Below are 17,532 nucleotides of genomic sequence, written 5' to 3'. Positions count from 1 at the left end.
TCAAAGAGGGGGAGGAAAAAAAAAAAAAGGAATGGGAATATGCATATAAACCCCCTACATAATCCTTGGAAAGAAAATAAAAATGAAACAAACTCTTAAATTTTAAGCTTCTTTAATGAAGAGGCTGAATGATCATCACTAAAATAAGCAAAGAATAATCAAATCAAATCAAGGGCTTCTGTAAAAAGTAAAAACTGGCAAATAATCAAGCTTATCCCTCTGAAACAAAAAAAAACAAAGAAAGAAAAAAGGAGGGGGAGGGGAAAAAAGAAAAATCCCTCTGGAAATAAAAGGTATACAGATAGTTCTTTGTGTGCTTTTTTCCCCCTGAAGAAGATATAGCTAATGCGCTTGAGTGACCTCTAATAAATTCCCTGGTGTCTTGCGGATAGCATCCACTTACCCATCAAGAACTCCTCCTTTAGTAGGTAAGGTGTAAGAAAAAAGGAAGAGCGGGCAACGTAAGTCCATCATTAGAGTCTCAAATTACATGAAAAAAAACATAAACCCTCTCTTCAATCCACACTGCCAACTGTTCGCTCACCTCCTCTATGCAAATGTCATGACTGCTTTATTTCTGCGTGCTTGTCTTGCTTATAATCCATTTTTATTTCCTTCGGCTTTAATTTAGGCCATCCAGCCCTTTCCTGAGGGCTGATCGCTTTGGCTGGAAAGTTGCAGCTCACACTAAATCCCCTTGGATGTCATGGAAGTGGCAAAGGGAACCCAAGTGAGGGAAGAAGTTAAAAAAAAAAAACAAAACGGGGGAGGAAATATATCCCCCCGTGCTGCGTTTGAGACCTACGGGGAAGGGGATGACAGCCCCGCTCCTGCCAGCCTCCGCGCGGGGTTCGACCATGCCCCGATTGGTTTTGGGGGGTTGCTGAACCCAACAGGGTCAGCAAGGACCCCCAAACCCCCACGGGCTGTCCTGGGCACGGCTTCTGTCTGGGACCCTGAGCACCACCAAGGGGACTGACGTCATTTGAGTATTTTAGAGCTGAGTTTTAACTCCAGTGGCATTTCCCTGAGCCAGTGCAGGAGCGCAGCGGCACTGGGAGCGAGGCTATGCTGGTACTAACGTCTGCCCTCACAGCGGGGTGAGAACTATGTGGATCCAGCACACCTGCATGCTTGGGTGGGCTCTCCTCTTTGACTCAGATGCTCTGCTCTACTCATTCCCACCCATGAGATTTGGTCCAGGCTCCTTAGAGTGTGGACAGAGGTTTGGTTCCTCCTGCTCAGGACAGTCCTCCAACATCATCCCAGCAAGCCGTGCTCCCTCATACACCTACACGTGTCCTCACGCCGTGTTCTGGGGCACACAACGCCCTCCCTCTGTGCCATGCTCTCCACACCTGGGCCATGCCCTCACAAATCTGGGGTATTCTGCCCAGAGAAAACCACACTGCAATGTCACTAACATCTCAGGGCGCAGAGGTGACCCGGGTCAGCTGTCACACGGCAGGGACGGAGACAGCCTGGACTGGCTGGCACGGGGACAGCACTCGCTCTCATCCTACAGATCCTGTCACTGTTTAAGCAGAGCTCCTCCATCCCATCAGATGGTGCCTTCACATCCTCCTTCCTGCCACTGGCACACAATCTGTGTCCCTGGGGCAGGGGGTGCTCTCAACCTAGTTTGAGAGGTTCTAACGGGGACAGGGACAGCTGACTCAGACTCATGTGCTGAACCAGCAGCAACTGAAGCCAGAGAGGAGCTGCCAACACAGAGCAGCTCTCAGCACAGTTCATGGAATGACGGCTGCCCACAACATCCTCATGCTCTGAAAACACCTGGAGTTGGAGGATCTCCAAGTACTTCCTATGTTGCCAGAGAGAGAGGCATTACTGCTTCTGAGATAAGGGAAAGAGGGACAGGAATTAGTTCATCCCAGCAAATCCACACGGTAGGTGGAGACTCACCCATCCCTACCCCATACAGGCTGAGAGAGTTGGTCCTGTTCAGCCTGGAGAAGAGAAGGCTCAGAGGAGACCTTATTGCGACCTTCCAGTACCTGAAGGGGTTGCAGGAAAACTGTGGGGGGGCTGTTCGTAAAAGCTTGTGGGGAGAGGACGAGGGGGAACGGGTATAAACTGGAGAGGGGCAGATTTAGACTGGACATTAGGAAGAATCTCTTCACTATGAGAGTGGTGAGGCCCTGGCCCAGGCTACCCAGGGAGGTTGTGGCTGCCCCATCCCTGGAGGGGTTCAAGGCCAGGTTGGATGGGCCTTGGGCAGCCTGAGCCAGTGGTTCCATCCAGTGGGATGGAACTGGATGATCTTTAAGAGCCCTTCTATACTATGATACAAACTTCTAGCCAACATGCATCTTTAATGCAGAAACCCTGGACAGAGCAGAAACATTGCTCAAATATTCCCAACTAGGAATGAGTGGAGGCACACGTTGCAAATTCTCATTTCTGTATCTGGTACTGTTCCTTGCTACTTCTCAGCTCTAGCTGGGTCTCTAGCAATCCTTGCTTGCTCCAGTACAAACTGGAATGTTAAAGCACCGTAAGAGAGCCAGCTATCCATCTCTTCTCTATTTTTCACCCATTCTTTCTGAAACCCTGACACCAAATCCAGAGTCCTGAGTGAACTGACCTCCTTGCTACAAATCACGGAATCATTTAGCTTGGAAACAACTCTTAAGATCAAGTCCAGCTGTAAACCTAACACTGCCAAGTCCACCACTAAACCACGTCCCTCCCCACTGTGTCAGAGCACTGTGCTCTCCCTAACCACATCCCAGCAGAGACAGGACTGCAATTTCACATATGGCACTAGATCTTAAAAAGACGCCTTATGGTTTGCATTAGATCAGCACCCTAACCAAGAGACAACCAACCTTGCACTTAGAGGCATAAAACCATCATGTGAGATACTGCCTGGCTACAGAGGTGGGAAAGGTCTGGAGCGAGCACTGGGCTGCTCCAAGGGACACTGAGCCCAGCACTGCATGTGCAAACGCTACCAATTCTGTTCCCTCCCCATTCAAACAAGAAGGCCTTTATTTCTGCCAAGAAATCCAGCAGTTTCTTGGCATTTCTAAAACAGGTCTCAAGACTGCCGCTGGGATCTGGGATGCATGTTCTTGCTTTGCCTTTGCTGAAGTCTACCTTCAAAGTAGCAACTGCTGTCAGCACATCACAACATCTGCCAAACGACGGGGGGATCAACAAGCTCCTCTGTAGCTCAGCATCTGTGGTAGCAGCACTCTGGGGAGAGGCAACACGTGGATACCAGTGAAATACAGATCCCACAGCCCTTCTGAGGGCTGCATGGTCTGGCCTGGGCCAGGCAGGTGCCGAGGGGAGGGACAGCAGCTTCCCAGCCCCACCACCTCGCGGCACCAGGCTGTAGCCAGTGGCTTCCTGCAGGCTCCAAGGCAGATTAGTGTCCTGTGGCAAGAGGCACGACACGCCTCATGACGCTTGACTCACTCGTCTGCTTGGGGACAAATTCCCCATCTGATGACCTTGGCTTTGCTTCTGGTGTCATTGTTCTAAAAGGTACACCAGTCACATCAGTCGGGAACCAAGCACCACAACTGAAAACACTGTGCAGAACTCAACTGAATTCTAATGGCTTTTTATTTTTTTTTTTGAAGCGTCCTAAGAAGAGTCTGCTCTTTCATGGATCTAATTTTCTCTATGTGAACATTTTGATTCTTTTCTCCCCTCTCTAATAAGTAATTAAATAATCTCAGTGAACTTTGCTTCCTCCAGCTTTCAGCAGGGGACCTACCGCTGCCCTCAAGGGAACCCAAGATATATTTTTATTGGATTTTTTGTATCAAATCATTATTTAATCAAGATGAAGGGGGGGGTCAAAATGAGGCCTTCACTCATACTTCCAGACTGTAATTTTGAGTGCAATCCTAGACCAAGAGGCAGTGTGGTCTAATAGGTTACAAAAATATAACCGTTCCTTGTCTTCCAATTAAACCGAACAAGTCCATTTACTGTGCTGCAAACAGCCCTGAGCTGAGAGATGACTTTACATTCTCTCAGTCATAAGGGGACTGAGACCCATCAACGAGCAGCGTGGCACAGCCTCGCTTATAGTCAGTGGGTTTCTTACTTGGGTCTTTTTTCTCTTATTTTGTAACTCACTTCAGAGCAGAGTTAATCTCTTTCAGAGGTGCATAATGTCTCCCACGATCTCTTTTTCTGTCCATTGGAGCAATGAAAGGAATAAAGAACTTGCACCAATGACCCCGGTGAGCCTCTGCCAGAGCAGCGGCCAGGGGGAAGAAGCCCTTCATCTGGGGAAAACAGGCTCGTTTCTGCTGACAATTTGCCCCAGCTGAAAAGCCAACCTCTTATTGAGTATAAAACACAGCAGTGCGGTAGGAATAAAAAACGAATCTTTTTTTGCATAACTCTGAATATCTGACTCAAAGAAAATAGAGTGAAAAACATCCTTATTCAAGCTAGATAGCCTCCTGCTGAAGTCCAGGAGCATGGAGGCAACAGTACCACTCTCTCTGCAGGGTCAGAGCCTGGGTTACGTCTGGGGCTGGACTGTGCTTGCTTACAGATCCAATGCTGGGGGCAAGTTCCTGAGAAGTAAAGCCTTACTCCTTTGCAAATATCTTTTCAGCCCATTGGAGCGCAGCCAGTGTCTCTTGACACAGGTTGGCACTACTCTGGAGCAAGGGTTTGCCACGTGCCACCTCCTTTTATCCCTGGCGTGCAGCTTGCTGCCCCCGTGGCCGCAGGCATCCCTCCCTCAGGCCAGGCTGCCGGCCTCCCCGCGGCCCCAGCGCCGCGCTGCAAACGCACTGGACAATACCAGCGGTGACCTCAGGCCCCTGCTGCGAGGGGAGAAAGGGAAAGCAACAATAGAACAACTTCCACATTAATGGAAGGCTTTGCCTTTCTGCTCTTTAAGGACCTGTTAGTTGTCAGAAACACACTGCCCAGCAGTTAAAAGAATAGATTTTCCTCTGTAAGCCAAAATCAAAGCTAGAAATCAGCGAGCAAAAGCAAGCCAATACACAGGTCTGCTACGGGTTTTTCCGAGCCCTCCTGTACACGCATCTCCCCACTCCTACCTTTCTGCAGACACACGAGCACAAAGACAAACAGCATCATTTGAACCATACCCCACTGAGCCTCACTGAAAACCTGGCTCACGCCTATGTTAATTTGTGATACCATAAACGAGTTTCTGTGGAAGTGAAGGAGCTGGCAAGGAAAGTGTATGCAGTGTGCAGTTGTCTTCATCAGGTACAGAGGCAATTAAATTCATACCCTGCAGATATTTACATTGCACTGCTCAACAGAAAGCACAGTGGCATGTAATACATCTGTATCAGTGTGGAATAAAATGTCTGCAGCAGGTTAGGGGTATTCTGTTTAAAAATAGCTGCTGTATATTACCCACAGTTTCTCTGCATGCCAAGGCACAGACCCACAATCTTGCTCTCAGCAGGTGGCTGTTGCGGTTGCATGGGATTAAAGGAAAAATGAGAAGGAGAAGCTTGGAAAGTCACTGGCAAAAACAAAAGTAGCAAGGAACTTTGTGTTTCTGCATGTGTACATGCGTGAGCGTGCATCAACTTACGCATAAAGGCAGGAGGGAAAGAAGCAGCAAGGTAGCTGCATGGGCAGGGCATTCTTGTGTATGCTTTATCCCTCATAAATTACAGGTAGACGTAGTAAGAAAACGTGGCTGTTCCAGTAGAAAGGAAGGAAAACAAACTAGAGGGGGCGCGGGGTGTTATGCTGTGGGTGCATGGCAGAATTTACAACAAAATATCTCCACTTTTCAGAAGAAAAAAGAATACAGAATAAAAACTGGCTTAAAACCCAAAATCTTTGATTTGGAAATGCTACAGCATTACCTCATGGGAATTTGTGCATTGTCTCTCTGGGTCTCCTTTCCACGTTGGGACCCTCCCTGGACAATCCCTTTCCTCTGGAGATATGACAGCACATCTCCCCAGGTCAGGATGCTCCAGCTCGGGAGCCCAGGCCCACAGGGAAGGGCGGTGAGTTTGGCACGTCAGCCTCCACAGAGGACTGAAGCATGGCATTTTCAAACCCCAGTTCTGGAGTTTTCCACAAAACCTGTTCTTTTCCAGTAATTTATTCTTGATAAGTGATCAAGATTTTCTGCAAGAGCGTATTTTCACTGCATAACAAATCCAGGCTGCTCTCAGAGTAGTTTCTGACGGAACTGAGCTTGGTTATAGAGCAATCATTTAACTCACAAAAGGAGAGGCATTAGAGAATTATGTATAGTCGTTAATAAATGAGACTAAAAGTTCCCATTTCATTTTTCCCTTGCCAGTTTTTAGTACATGATATTTAATGACCTTATTCAGAAAAATTTCAGGGACAGCACTTAACCAGGGGCTTCAATTTAAACAAGTGCTTAAATGTGCTCTTGAATGATGCCCCAGGAGAGCATACTAGTTTGGGGAACAAAAGGACAGGACAGTAGTGGGTTGCATAGTGAAGGTATCGATGGCTTTTAGTCATTGAAATAGTTGCCTGTTTTATTAACCCTTACTAGAAAGGGTGCAGTAGGGGTTTGATGACTTTTTGCTTTGCATTCATTCCCTGCATCTGTAACCATAAAGCTCTGATTTTCCCTGCCCTGCAGCTTGTGTGCTCATTTACCCCAAGTGAAGCAAGTGGAAAGGGCAGTGCAGCATGCTTGAGTTTAGCTCATTGGAAAGGTTTTACAATTTTAAATTAGAGTTTACTCTTGCTCTGGGAACAGAACAGCTGGCAGTCGGCCTCACAGGACTCAGGGAGCCTGGCTTCAGAGAGAGGAAACCTAGTACCAATTAAAAACCAGGCTTAGACTTCAAAACATTCATGTAAAATATGAAGCTTGAACAAAAAAAACCCCAAACCCTGCTGACATGATGCAGTCTCAGGCTAGTTGCTTTTTTGGAAGTAGTTCTTAACTCATTCCTACTTTTGCAAGTTGACAGAGGGCAACACCCCAGGCTCAAGGCAATAAAACCTTCATACCTTGTTTCTTTGCACGTGTGCACACACGCACACAGCCAAGTGTGGTGTGCAGGTTCTGCTATTCACTCTACCTTATATGGTTTTAGAAGCAGTGACTCACATGTGCACCACGTACTCAGTAGGTATATGCAACGAGAGCAAATATACACATCTATAATGTTGAGAGACAGCTTGTGCCTGTCTGTACCCACGTATAATCTCCGTGTATTTTGATCAGAATGCTGTCTGTGTGGGTGAGCGGATAACGTCTCTCCTCTTGTTGGCACGATCTATCTCCTATCTGATGTAGCTACCGCGTACGGCTGAGCTATTTCCAATTGATGACTGGGCCTAAAGCAGATGATCAGTCCCTCACTGCATTCCGCGTTGAGGTTTGGAGGACTCTGTACTCGAGACACCTCTAACCTTACCTATCCACACGCGTGAGTACCAGCTTCTGCTCTACCTTGAGTCCTATGTAACAATTTCTCTCTCCAGAAGGCCTATCAGATCCTGACACCACGATCAGAGAGCATCAATACCTCTGCTTTGCAGCTACCAGGAACAATGGGGAAACATGCCATGGAAAAGGAAGACTTCCTATCCATCTGTATCTGCTATTTCTCTCCGTCTCTTGCTCCCTCAGTGCTAAGGCATGCATTATATCATCTCTTTTCATGTATATGGAAAAACATCCCAAGGCACTGAGCCTGATTTTACCCTCAGCTGCACATGCAGTTCCCATTAGCATCAACGAGAGCTCCTCATACGTTCCAAATTTGGCTCCTGGGCTTGTCAGTCCAGAGCAACCGTGATCCTAGAAGGATCCTGATAGTCAGAAAACATCCACTGCCAATAATCACCAACTCATTAAATGTAAATGTTTCTTTTATATATATTTGATTCTCTTTCTTCCCCTGAAGGACTTATACTTTCGGACACAAAGACCAGTGAATTCAGTTCACATCCAGCTGAGCAAAGACTGCATAACAAACACTTCCCTGTAAAATATCATTGCTGGAGGCCACTTTTTTTGGTTAAATGTCCTCAATTCATTATTCATAGGCTAGAGCCTCTGCCAGTTTTTCCCCTCTCCAGCCCCACCCTTGCTGTGAAAGTGCTGAAGGAAGGAACGACTTTAAATAAATCGGAGAACAGCACCATTAATAAATAATACAGTATTAACCAACTTTGTCTAACATCACTGTAATTGAGTTATAAAAATTTCATATCAGATTCCTTGCCCAGATTCCCGTGGCTAGTTCAAGCAAAGAAGCACAGCGTGTAATACTTACTACTTCCTTAGGAGACAGGAAGCTGTAGAGCGGGAGGGTTTGGCTGGCTTTTTGGCTGGCCTGAACCTCTGCAGAGGAGCTTTGCTTTGCTGTGATCTTTGAACGGTGCCGGCAGTGTCTTCGCCGTGTTTTGCGCCCTTCCTCGCGAGACCTGGCTCTGTGCCTCCAGAAGACATGAACAGCCAAAACATTATTCCTCGGTATTGCAGCAGTGCCCATTACCTGCTCCATACAAACCCTGCTAGGCCACTGTGTGCGGGAGAAGCTCTTCCACATGACTGCTCTGTGGAGTCACGATGGACAGAAAAGGGGTATTTTGCTGTTCTACCTTTTAAAAAAAAATATTTTGCATCCAGGCTTTGGACCTTATCCTCAAATTTCAGCTCCAATTCACAATCTCATGGTGGCTCGAGGCAAACCGTACTTTCACACAGCCTTGAACGTCCCTATGGTAATACACCTCCGAGACACGACGTGCTCTGCTCTCGCATGAGCACCCCTCCACTTACTGACTGCATTCCTCCCCGCACTGATCACGGGTTTTTCATAACAAAATTCCCAGTAGTTAGGAGTGAAGTGGGAGAATGGGGGTGGTTTGTTCCAGTGCTTTCAGAAAATGTGAAACATGAACTCACGATGTGTATAAACTACACAACTTGCCGTTGCAGTGATGCCAGCCCTAGCACCAGCATCCACTTAGCTGGCCCCAGGATGCATCTGTCATCCACAGGACAGAGATTTTAATCAGGTCAGAGGCAGTGGCTATAAATTGCCACGGGCAAATATATTTCCATTGCTAGGATCATGTTTATGGGTTTCTTGGGACATCAGCAGTACAGGGCCCTTGGGCTGGGGAAGGAAGACTAGGCAGGAATCAGCTGTCACGGGCTGATCATCAGCCATGGGGATTAGAAGTGACTGCCAGACCAAAAAGCTGCAGCCACTGCTCCTCGAGGCAAAACCCTTCTATGGCCGAGATCACAAGAAACTCAACCTCCAGTATGTGACATAGCTGCTACCAGCATTGGATGTGGCTCTGCAGAGACTTTGAGGGTCACACAGGTTATTGCAATCATGTCCTTGAGCCCACTGGGAAGTGTTGCAGGACACTCAGCTCAGGGAGGGGTGGCGTTACCTGCTTCGGCAGCCGGGAGAGTGGGAGTCAGAGCTCTCTGAGCGAGAATGGCAGTGGCGGTGACGATGGCGATGAGATTTCCGGGTGCGCCCACGAGAGCTTTAAGAAGCAGAGGGGAAAACTATTGTTAGGCTAATAGACCGGGGTGGATGCAAGAGCCAGCAGCCGGGCTGCAGTCAGCAACATTCCAATCAGAAAGGAGAGCCGAGTTTTAAACCAAAGAGACTGGTGTATGAAACGGTGTGCAGGACACCAAGGCATGAGAAATTCTCCAGCCTTTCACAGCCACCCTGACATTAAGGCAAGGCATTTTACTGAGATCTATGCTACTGTTTTAACTACACGCTATTAGGTTGGCTCTGTAGCCTGCTGGGGGAGGATCTATGGAATAGGATGCAGAAGCACAGCAGACAGCACCAATCCTTTCTGCTTTCAAGACTTTAAAGAGCTATGTGCTTGCCTGCTCTACTTGCCCTTCATCCTGCACCCTACCCTAAGACAGCCAGGAAACACCCCAGGGGACCTTCCAATCGCTGACCCTATTGGGGGAGCAGTGTCCCTCCAGGTAAGCCATTTCAAAGCTCCAACTTTCACATTTATTGCTCCAACCCTCTCTGTAGTGCAGATTCCTTGTTAAAAAGAGGATGCAGAAGGGCAGCCTCCAAATAACACAGTGCACTCGAGGACAGCCAGCCCTCCCCACGCTCTCCGCGGAGGGTGTGACCAGTCCTATGGGCAGTTCTTACAGTCGCTCTACAAACATAAAGTACCTCTTCCCTAACCGCAGCCTGCCCTACGCAGAGCTCCCACGCGAGAGGCAGGACCACTTTACCCGGCTTTGTAGAGGTGTCTCGTCACTGCTGCTCCCTTTTCTGACAGAGCCACAGGACAGCGACCAGCCAACCTTGCCCAGGTTAGCGCCCTGTGCTGCCCTGTGTCCCATCCGGCTGTGACTGATGGACTACCTGGCCCCGTTACTGAAGGGCTGTCGCTGCCCGTGCCGGCAGCTGAAGTCCAGCATGCAGAGAGCAGGGTGATGTGGTGATGGGTACATCACCGTGCCCATTCCCGCTTGTCGTGCCCGCCACAGCAGTTATTTCAGATCTGGAAGCACAGCCATCTGCTCATGCTGGCGTCGCTGTGCCAGCGGGCAAAGCTAAGGATGCGTTAGCTGGTGGGAACAGTCTGGCTTCAGAGCCACCCCACCCCACTCACTGGCTGCGCTAATATGACCTGCTTGTCAGCATTTAGCAATTTGCCGCTATAAAAACTCAGCAAATCAAAGGCTTGAGAACAGCAGCTCCTTTAAGACAAAAGGGCACCCTCCAGGGCAATTGCTTCAGCTCCACCTTGTGGTTTTCTCTGAAGCTTTTCACGCTCTATGATCACATTTTTTTTTAATCTTCACATTGTGGGATCCTTCCTTATTTCCATACAGCTGAAATGAGCAACAGTAAACATCCCTCCCTCACGTGGTGGACTTGTGTGAAAATCTCCATGTTTGTTCTTCACAGCCTGCATCAGTCCCTCCAGTTTAAGAGTTTTCCCTTTCTGCAGGAAGAAAAACCAGTCCTGTGTGATATAGACAACCAGTTGCTCAACACAAAGATAAGCCAAAGCAGTGTGATTATACAGAAATCCTGATCCGAGATGGCTCATGGGATCCATCTGATCCACACCCGGGAGCAGTAAGAAGGTTTGCAGAAACTGGGAGTGGTTCAGCTCTGATTTGTGAGCTGAAATGCTGAAAATGGCTAAAATGCCTCGGCTGGATTATTCCAAAGAGCAGTAGATACCAGCAGGGCATCTCACCCTTTTTAACCATCATCGTTAGGCTACTGCATACCGGCCAGTGCTACATTGGGTTGGGGAGATGTCCGCTTTTACTGATACCCAGGAAGCCTCAGTTTTACCACTGAGATTTCCAGGTGCACAGCGGCACAGTTTGAGGGGAAAAACGTGGCTGCACTACCGAACATGCAGAAATCAGAGAAAAGGAGATAGAGCTTTCTGTGTTTAATAGAGAACGACTGTGCGGGCAGTACAACATGCGCTGCATCTCACAGATTCCCAGTCTCGTCAGTCCCAGTGTGTATTGGGGTGACATTGGCAGTGTCAGGGGCTATTGTCCCTCTGTCTCCTTTCTGCTTAAGAGCTAAAGGTTGTGTTGGGAAGAATTAAAGGGCATGTCCTACTAATACCACATCAGCAGATTTCCATCTGCTAGCTCAGATTCTGTCTCTAGTAGGTTATCCCAGGTTCCAGCAAAGCCAACCAGGGGTTTGGTGCTCAGGACTGCATGAACAAGAAAGACACCCTGCCAGATACAAAAAGTATTGAATGAAACGCTACAAAAGAGAGGGAGATTTCCTCTCCCTCTACAAGCCTTTACAAGGCTTTTTCAATTCCAGCAAAACAAGAATTGATGGTTTTAGAAATAATTCCAAGAACTGCTTCGGGCTGTGCAGCCAGTGTTAACTCCAGGGGACCCACCACATCAAGCACTTTCTAGCCCCACAGCTCTCTGCAGGTAGGGCAGAAAACACCATGAATCACTACTTACTGTTTTTTGTGTTTTCTTTCTTCCTTTCTCTTACTTTTGGGGCTTGAAGAACTAAATAAGAAATGGCTAATTAATTTGGAGATTTCTGTTCTGATAAAAAGCTGCACAATCACACATCAATGTTACAGCTAGATTGCCCAAGAGCGTGCAATAAAAATGAAAGGGATTAATGATTCTACCGCAGCACAGGGGGTCTGAGTGCCTGCTTACAAATCTGGCTTGTGGGCTTGGCAAAAAAGGATCCTCAAAGGGATCAGCCATCCTGGTAGCTTTGCATTTTCCCACAGAAAAAAAAATGAATAATTATCAGTACAGTACAAACACGTACTGGAATTAGGAGAGTTGTTCTTCCAGTACACATGCGGAAACCCACTGACTCTGAACGTTTCAAAGATGGGCGCTGTCAGGGGATGCCATACTGTTTGCAAATAAAATCATAAGAGAAATGAAGACTTGAGATGCAGGACAGATGCAACAGGGATGAAGTTGCCAGGGGCTAGTTTATACCAAGAGGTCCTTTCCAGTTTTGTGCTTGATTGCACAGGCGGGCTGGAGACCCAATTCCTGTGGGCTTGAGGAACGCATAAGGCTGAACAGGCAGAAGGTAGCTCCAGACCCACAGGAATGGGGGGAGCCAAGGGGATTTGACAAGGAGACAAAACAAAAAAAATCTTCTGCCCCTACAAAGCTAACATCAGCCTTGTGAGATCTTAGAGAGACCATTAAAACCACATTTCTAAGGGAGCTCCCACACTTGCTCAACTCTTACCTGTGCCTCCTCTTCTTTGAGGTTAACCTGCAAGACACAAATACGTACACTGAATACAGGGTCTCACGAAACTGCAGTGAGAGAAAATGTGTTTATGCCTAGCATCAAACATTGTTGTGAGGCTGGGCAGGATGGCCTCGTCTCTCCTTCAGCCAGCCTGCAAGGCAGTAGCTGAGAAATCCTAGTGTGGTGGACGTGACCATCACAGTCTACAAATAACGGAGAACACGATCCTCAGAATAACAAGGCTATAGAGATCAAATATATCTCCTGTTCCTGATGGATTCCTCTTCTTTGCTGCTGCCTCCAGTCCTGCACTGCGTTTAGCTTGAGGGAACAGAGGTACATCCAGTCCCTGGTTTTCTGTGTGAAGGACCAAATAGCAGGCAAATAAGAATCCTTTCTGTGTAACTCCAGAGCAGCCTCACAGCCAAACCAGCATCATTACAGGAGGTCTTCCCTCCTGGAGCATCCCTGGGATGACACAGGAGCCACTGTGCTGATGGTCCTCGTAGAAAACCCTGGGAGCATGGAGGATACTCTTCCTTGCAGCAAGGCTTGGCCGCAGGCCACTGCACTGCTGGCTGTGTCCCACCTCACCTTGGAGCACCACATCCTGCGGAAGGCATGGCCTGAGTCCTGCCCCGAGGGGCCGTGACACTGCCTGTGGCGAGGGCAGTTGGGATCTGTAGCTGAAGTGGTACCAGGTATCCGGAAACAACCTCCACTGGTCACTAATGCTTTAATCATGCTGCCTTTTGGGACCAGCTACAACTTATCCTTGGCTTCCGGGGCAGAAATAGGCACTAAACATTCAAAGCCGAGGAACATCGCACCCAGGACTGCTGTCAGTAGGGGGCATCCATAAAAGAGCATAAGAATCACTCCTTGGGAAGGAAGTATTTTAAAAGAGTCTCTATATCATTGTCTGTTCTCCTCCAGCCCTTTTCTTTAAGATTAAAGATCAGCTTTTCACCTCGTTGTCCATTTCTGGTAGCTTCTTTCTTTGGTTCAATACATTACAAATACATGAACTTTAAGGGAGCCGACATCCACTGTTCTCTTCAAATATTGGTTTAACAGTTGAGAGAAAACTGAAATATGTGCAACTTTAAAATTTAACTGTGCTCTTTAAATTAAAAATGGGCTTCAGAAGGGGAACACGGAGTCAGTCACCCAGGGTGGGAGGGAAGGCTGAGACGTAGACCTGTGGAGCTCGGCTGAGCCTTCTCCTAGCCCAAACACTGACCCTTTGCACAGCTGGCGGAGAGAAGAAACAGACTGGCACAAGCCCTGAGTGCTGATCCCGTCAGTATCCCAGCGGATGGGAGTCACGTGAAACAGGACAGCAAGGACAGCAGGCAGAGGTTCTGCAGATCTGCTGGTTTGGCTTGTCTGTCCCTTCTCCAGCACACCCACAGCTCCTATTTATCTCTTTGCCGCCCTGGGGGGCACCTGCTCTGTGCCCTCCTCGCCTGGAGGGACGCAGGCTCTGCACTTCCTCGGCTCTCAGGAGTTTGACATCTCTCTACTCCACTGGTGTGGGGCTTGACCCGCAGCCTGACAGCAGTGATGTTCCCCACCTCTTGTCCAACCCTGCTCCAACAGCTCCTGCCAACAGGGAATTACATTTTTCAAGGGGAAAATACCTGTGTCGTTTTCGTTTCTTGGAGCTTTTCTTCTTTTTCTTCTTCACAGGTGAGGGGCTGTAGGAAGGAGACCTGAGGAGGCAGAAGAGCCTTAGAGAGGCAGGGCTCCGCGCAGCCCTCCCCAGCCACCCCAACCCTGACCCCACCGCTCCCCAGGGCAGCATTCCCTGGGGAGGGGACAAAATGGGACCCCAAGGATGGGCTGTGGGGTGAGCCCCAGCCTGGCCTCTGTACCCCGAGAAGAAGCTGGTGGCACCTCCCTGGGCCTGTGCAACTCACCACTGCCTCACACCTCTCGGCAGGGCACCCAGCCTCCATCCCGCACCCTCTTGCTTCCCTCCTCTCGGAGCACCCAGCCTCCATCCCGCACCCTCTTGCTTCCCTCCCCTCGGAGCACCCAGCCTCCATCCCGCACCCTCTTGCTTCCCTCCCCTCGGAGCACCCAGCCTCCATCCCGCACCCTCTTGCTTCCCTCCTCTCGGAGCACCCAGCCTCCATCCCGCACCCTCTTGCTTCTCTCCCCTCGGAGCACCCAGCCTCCATCCCGCACCCTCTTGCTTCCCACCCCTCGGAGCACCCAGCCTCCATCCCGCACCCTCTTGCTTCCCACCCCTCAGAGCACCCAGCCTCCATCCCGCACCCTCTTGCTTCCCTCCTCTCGGAGCACCCAGCCTCCATCCCGCACCCTCTTGCTTCCCACCCCTCGGAGCACCCAGCCTCCATCCCGCACCCTCTTGCTTCCCTCCTCTCGGAGCACCCAGCCTCCATCCCGCACCCTCTTGCTTCCCACCCCTCGGAGCACCCAGCCTCCATCCCGCACCCTCTTGCTTCTCTCCCCTCGGAGCACCCAGCCTCCATCCCGCACCCTCTTGCTTCTCTCCCCTCGGAGCACCCAGCCTCCATCCCGCACCCTCTCGCTCACACGCAGCTGAGGGCTCCCTGGCCCCTCCTGCCACATCCACCCTCACCTCCTTCGCTTCTTGCGGCCCGACTTCTTCTTCTTCTTCTTCCCGCGGGCCGGCAGTGGCGCAGGCTCCTCGTCACATGAGGGGCTGAGGGGGGGAAAACAACAAAAATTAAAGTAATAAAGTAAATAAATGAAAGTAAGAAAAAACACCGTCTGAATCAGCTCAGACAGGACTGCTTTCAGCCCCGTTTTCTGCCATCCCCACCTCAGGAGCGTCCAGGGCAGGGAGATCAGTTTTCTCGTTGGACCCGGGGTGCTAGTGAGCACCTAATTACCCTCTAACGAATAATTTGGTCACAGTTTAAATGAAGTGTCTCCTCCCTGGGTTTAATGGAGCTATAATGAGACAGCTACTGTACACCACGGTGGTTATTTAAAACGTGTTTGCTGAGGTTAACGACTCTGTAACAGATTTATAGGTTTTGTTGCTCTTTGTAAATATGCTTTAAATAATTAATTGGCATTTAATTTGCATACAATAATTATTGCAACCAGATGCATCTAATGATGATAAAAGGCTTGACATATGTTAAATAGCAATTGATTAGAAATAAATATATATATTTATTGAGACTATGGTAATTCGATGAGATATGCATCTCTTACATGCTTGTTAAACCCTTGGAAAAAAAGTCTCCTGTAAATTAATTTCTTTTTTAAACATATGATGCTGAATTTGCATTCCGCTTCAATAAAAAGCAAATATCGCGGATAAATTAATTCAGAGCATTGGGCTAAAAGCATGACGTACATTCTATGGCAACTCATTAACCAAAGCAAATGGTCATATAGATGGTGGCAGCCTGTCAATCGCAAGGAGAATCCCCAGATCAGCCCGTGGATCACCTAAATGATCATCAGATCTGAATGGTGCCCCAAGTGGATCCAGGCGTGAGGTTTAGGAGGCTACGGTTGGATCCCCAGGAGCTCTCAAAATCACTGCTAGAATTGAGGGTGTTAGGTTTGTGCCTCAGTTTCCCCACTTCTCATGCTGCCAGTGGGGGAACGTGCAAAGGCAGCGCGTTTGGAAAATGCCATGGGAACATTGCAGCAGAAACTGGCTAAAAATTGAGCTGTTTCTGCAGAAAGGACAAACATTATCGAGTCCTAACGCAAAGCAAATGTCACAGCACATTGAGCTGCTGGAGATGGTGACAGGGGGACACAGCAAGGGGACTCAGCCTCCGCTGCCTGACACTTGCTCACTTGGGGCTTGAATTACTGCCAAAATGACACTGTCATAAAAAGCCAATTGCTTAGTGCTTTGGGTACTCTTTTCTTCAATTCCTCTGCAAAATGCAACTGTACGCTAATGCTTCAGTGCTGAACTGTGAATTGCTGAGCAACAATCGCTTCTGGTGCAGTAAATCTGAGACGCAACCAGGCTGTGGCCCCGAGGAGCACCCAAATACTTCTCTCTCCTCCTCCCAAAGATTTCCCGGACTGGCAGAAGCGTTGCCAAGTAGATATGGCACACCTTGGCCTCGTGTGTCTTCTGTCTGCCTTAAGGTAGAAGAAATGTGTTTTCCAAGCTCAGCCATCTGCCCAAGGACACCCGAAGGGTCTGCTCCAGACCAGGGACCTGAGCACCCATCTCAGCCTCCCAGTCGTCAGGATGCTAAGCCCCAGCTTCCACGCGCTTTCCTCTAGCACAGGTTTGGGCTCCCAGCAAACAGGTCTGGGTGCGTCTCCTCTACCCCTTGCCTCGGGCCACGGCCAAAGGAGAGCTGGGAGCAACCTCTGACCATGCAGTGTGGCCACCGGCAGTTTCTGTATGGAGCCCTTCTCCCTCTCCCAAGATAAAGCCTTTTGTCTTTGATGGGGAAGCTTTCTCCCTGCACTGATCTGACTTTAATTGTTTCTCCGTGATTGTAATCAAAGTCTAATTAAAAATACGCTTTAGGTTATTGTTCTGGTTAGCCTGAAATCTGAAGATAGGAAATGTGCTTTCTTGCTCTTTCTTTCCAGTGTCTTTAACCAAAGAAGGAGGCTTTAATCGCAGAGACAGTTTAGCAGGCAGGGTTCAGAGACCCTAGCTGCTTAATTTACCATTAATTTTTCCCCTCTCTCAAGTTGTTGGAGCCAGTGCTGATCTACACATGGGTAAAGGGGGATTGTAGAGAGCGGTGCCCAGACAGGGATACCCTGCAGACCCGGTAGCACACAGGGATGCTGGCAG

The 17,532-nt window shown here is 48.9% G+C and overlaps 1 protein-coding gene across 3 annotated transcripts in view; it reads right to left on the bottom strand.

Moving 5' to 3' along the window:
• Nucleotides 1-17,532, bottom strand: part of SRRM4 (serine/arginine repetitive matrix 4) — a 43,269-nt gene that overhangs the window by 6,054 nt on the left and 19,683 nt on the right. For 2 of the 3 annotated variants that reach the window (XM_054082647.1, XM_054082649.1), the window contains exons 3-8: nt 15,355-15,438; nt 14,387-14,458; nt 12,738-12,764; nt 11,969-12,019; nt 9,406-9,504; nt 8,271-8,433 (exon numbers count right to left, since the gene is read on the bottom strand). In XM_054082647.1, coding sequence (XP_053938622.1) covers nt 8,271-8,433; nt 9,406-9,504; nt 11,969-12,019; nt 12,738-12,764; nt 14,387-14,458; nt 15,355-15,438 — 496 coding nt within the window. The remainder of the gene's footprint in view (nt 1-8,270; nt 8,434-9,405; nt 9,505-11,968; nt 12,020-12,737; nt 12,765-14,386; nt 14,459-15,354; nt 15,439-17,532) is intronic. The other variant, XM_054082648.1, reaches the window with a different exon arrangement.

Source organism: Cuculus canorus, chromosome 17, assembly GCF_017976375.1.
Source record: "Cuculus canorus isolate bCucCan1 chromosome 17, bCucCan1.pri, whole genome shotgun sequence".
NCBI classification, from domain to species: Eukaryota; Metazoa; Chordata; class Aves; order Cuculiformes; family Cuculidae; genus Cuculus; species Cuculus canorus.
This window is presented reverse-complemented; position numbering and strand designations above follow the sequence as displayed.